Here is a 4124-nt window from a genome sequence, read left to right as displayed (position 1 = left end):
AACCTAGTTCCAGTAACACGTGTTTGAGAACATCTCCATCCTGAACAGTCTGCCAGCCAGGCAAGTTAAGTCATTTTTCTGGGAAACATTAAAACTTAAGACTATTTTTGTGGTGAAAGACAAGGAATGGCAGAAGACAACAGAAGACATTAATAGTAGTTTAAAAGCTCCCTATACTCTCCTGGTCCCTTCCTCCACCCTTATATTGACACGAAGAAGAGGAATTCCCATTAGTCTCAGTTAACTTAGACACTTTGATTAACTGTTAGCAACAGTATTATGTAAACTTAAAACTAGTAACTCCAAGTTTAACTGAAAGAGAATGAATGCAAATCCGTGGAACTCAGCAATTCCTACTTACCTTATAGAACATTTGTTCTTTTACTTTAGGTATAGTGAGGCCAGGGGTTGATGCATACAGCTCATGTGCCAATTCATTTTTCAGGTCTTCACTAATCTAAAATTAAGAGCTTGTTTTAAAAATGGTGAAATACTTTGGAATAAAGTTTTTTTTATTATTATTATTAACATTAGCTAAAAAAATACTTAATCTATAAATATATCATGACTTTAGCTGACAAGGGAAAAAGAATTACATATTCAGCAAGTGATCACAAATAATTAACTAAGCAGAAATCAGCAAAATACTAGTGGTCAACAATGTTAAATAACCTTCCTTCTGAAGCAGCAGTGCAGATTTTAAAACATAATGATTTCAAACACTAACATAAGAACTATAAAACATGCTTTTTAAAAGTCAACCTATTCAAAATAAAATTTGCGATAATCCCTGCTCATATCTAGATTTACTGAATGCACACCTTCCAACCCATACCAATCTATGGTTCTATGATTAAAACAAAGCACAATGAGTTCATAGCAATTAGTAAGGACTTAACAAACTGTCAGATATTTAACAAAAACATCAGTTTCAGCTCATTTTTAAACCCAGACTTTTTTAAAAGTGACATATCATCTTATATTCATGGATTTATCTCTCCTTTTTTTTTTTTGTGAGGAACAAGAACTGTTCTCTAAATGCTACTGCTTTTTCAGTTCTTGAAACAGGTAAGTTAAGTAGCAATGCTCTAATGTAACAGTCTAAAGTATTTCAGCCAAAAATTCTAGCTTGAAAAATCATGGACAATATTACACTTCCTTATATAAAAATTTAAATACTGCATATACATAAATATATAAATTATGCTCTTTGACTAGGTAAAAATGTATCAAAGACACTGGACAAAGCCATACTTAAAATAAGCATATTGTAATTATTTTACAAGTCAATAAATAATTTTGGGGTTTTATTCAATAGAAAATAATTAACAACAAAATTTTAAATCAAATTGTTCTGGTTTGAATCATGATTAAGCTCACGTTTTCAAACCTGAAAACAGTAACAAATTTAAAAATGTAAATAATAAATAATCCACTCTCATAAAAAACAGATCATACATACTGGTAATCCAACAATGACACCTCATAACTTAACTACATGCAACAACAGTCTTGAATACTTGCACAATATGTTCTTGATAAAGCATAACGGAAGTAGTCCCTGATGGAAAGGGATTAAATGCTAAGGAACACAGAATACCTTCCCAAAACATGGACTGACACAGATGTCATGAAAGTATAACATATTGTGTGACACTGCTCTACATATACTGGACGTGTACTCCAATATCTATGGAGAGGTGATATAAAGCTGCAGTCAAGATAGTTTTTAGAGACTAGTCAGGAACCAAGCCAAGGCTACCCACATGCAGTAAATACTCAGACTCCAAACACAAGATTAAAAAGGCCTCGGTGTCCTTTCACTCTTCCTGTCCATGAAAAGGTATGTGCATAAGCAGTTCGGTTTCTTCTCTGAATGGGGCAGAATATCTGATTTGTTGACTAACACTTCTATGCAGTTAAATGGGCATTTAAACAATTTGTTTTTTCCTTCTTCTCAATTGGAAAGAAGAGAAAAATGAAACAAAACAAAACACTTTTCTCAGAAGTCAAAGGAAGGAGCCTTTAATTTCAAACTTGGAGGAGCAGCTCCACAAATCCCCACTACAAAAGCATATGAAATAGCCAAGGCAGCAATGTCTAGAAGGCTTATGGTTACCCTGTCCGCATCTTGATGTCATCTGTAGTACTTTCTGAGGAAAATCAGCTTTAAAAAAATAATAATAAAGCTGCCAGCAAGGCAAAAGAATGTAACTTTGAAGACAGAGAAAATACACAGTAGTATTGAATTTCTGCATGTGAAAATCTAATGCCCAGGGAAATACGTTTTTCTGTAACAAAGTAGCTGTATCACAACAATTAAATGTGTTTGTATAAATGATACAAGAAAACACCCTGGAATATACAAATTTCACACAGTGCTATCAAAACCCCGCTACTTTTTCCATATGATATATTTCTTGTCTGAATAAGTATAAATCTAAGCCACCACATCAGCTTGCAAGCTTGCCTTTGACCTAGTACAGACCAAAGTTTTAATTTCAGAATAGTGACTTCCATTTTTCAAGTGTAACAGTTTTTATACTTTCTCAGTAGAAATTCTTGAAGAGAGTGCAGTCTACCATGTCAGTGAAACTGTCTGTATTCTAATAAAATCAGTACAACATACTCTACAGCTACAGTGGTTAAAATTGCATTATTTCTTCTAGGATATCTCATTAAAGAAAACCCATCAAACTGAGCCAAGGACAGATTTTATTTTAAAGCAAGACATTAAAACAGTGACTGTTTCACAGACAGGGTTGCCATACTGGGGAGAGAATGAGAAGAGGAAAAGGCAAGGATTCCTTGCTTATTTGTTTTTCAAAAAGCAATTAGCTCATTTTCATCAATAAAATAATTTTATTCAGTATTACATTTAATTTGAAGGGGTTTTTATCTTTGAATATACACATAAAATAATTATACTGACTCCAGACTTCAAAAGCTGTTGAAATCCTTCTTTATTAGTAATTTGATCATATCAGTCTTGTACAGATGTAAATTCACAGTGATTTTAGATTTTCTTGGCATCTCACTAGCAAAAAATTTAACACTGTTGGAGTAAAAGTGATCCTGGTGAAATCTCCAGAAAAACAGGTTAATGGGCCACGACTAAAGATCTGGATAAGATTGTGGACAGTGTTACTGAAAAAACAGTTTCATCAGAAATTGTAGTTTTTAAACAAACACAAATATTGTTGCAAAACAATATTTATCATATAAATAAATAATACTTACAAAGCTGATAAATAATTTACTTCTTAAAGCCCCAAGCATCTTAGAGGTTAGGCAAACCTTCAGCAGCCCTACTAACACTTTGCTCCTTGCCTTTTCACCAAATTCACACTGCCTTCATGTTTTCAGCTAATGGAGAGAGAGGAAGAAGAAATAAGGATATCCCTAGCCCCTAACAAAGTCGGGAGATGACTTCACAACACCTTTAAAAACAAAACTTCCCTAAAGACTGGAACACTAGCCCCTAACAAAGTCGGGAGATGACTTCAGAACACCTTTAAAAACAAAACTTGCTTCCCTAAAGACTGGAACTTTAAAAATATCCTTGCTTTGGCATTAAGAAATCTTTCACCATTTTCACACCATTTTTACATAAAATGGTGTAAAATTCACTGGTAGCCCCTAACAAAGTCGGGAGATGACTTCAGAACACCTTTAAAAACAAAACTTGCTTCCCTAAAGACTGGAACTTTAAAAATATCCTTGCTTTGGCATTAAGAAATCTTTCACCATTTTCACACCATTTTTACATAAAATGGTGTAAAATTCACTGGAGATGTATCCTGGGCTGCATCAAGAGAAGCGTGGTCAGCAGGTCAAGGGAGGTGATTCTCCCCCTCTACTCTGCTCTCATAAGGCCCCACCTGGAGTACTGTGTCCAGTTCAGGAGCCCCCAACACAAGAGAGACATCAAGCAGCTAGAACAAGTCCAGAGGAGGTCACCAGGATGATCCGAGGGCTGGAGCACCTCTCCTACAAGGACAGGCTGAGAGAGTTGGGGCTGTTCAGCCTGGAAAAAGAGAAGGCTCTGGGGAGATCTTATAGCGGCCTCCCAGTACCTGAAGGGGCTACAAGAAAGCTGGGGAGGGACTTTTTACCAGGGCAGG

General features: G+C 35.2%; 1 protein-coding gene across 1 annotated transcript in view; it reads right to left on the bottom strand.

Moving 5' to 3' along the window:
* Positions 1 to 361: 361 nt before the first annotated feature.
* Positions 362 to 4124, bottom strand: part of LOC104524966 (DNA primase large subunit-like) — a gene marked incomplete at both ends in the record, with an annotated part of 22996 nt that continues 19233 nt past the window's right edge. The window contains one exon of the mRNA XM_010168000.1: positions 362 to 457. Within this exon, the coding sequence (XP_010166302.1) occupies positions 362 to 457 (96 nt within the window). The remainder of the gene's footprint in view (positions 458 to 4124) is intronic.

This window comes from Antrostomus carolinensis, unplaced genomic scaffold (genome assembly GCF_000700745.2).
Source record: "Antrostomus carolinensis isolate BGI_N321 unplaced genomic scaffold, ASM70074v2 scaffold5465, whole genome shotgun sequence".
Classification (NCBI taxonomy): domain Eukaryota; kingdom Metazoa; phylum Chordata; class Aves; order Caprimulgiformes; family Caprimulgidae; genus Antrostomus; species Antrostomus carolinensis.
Note: the sequence above shows the minus strand (reverse complement) of the source record. Positions and strands in the feature narration are given on the sequence as shown.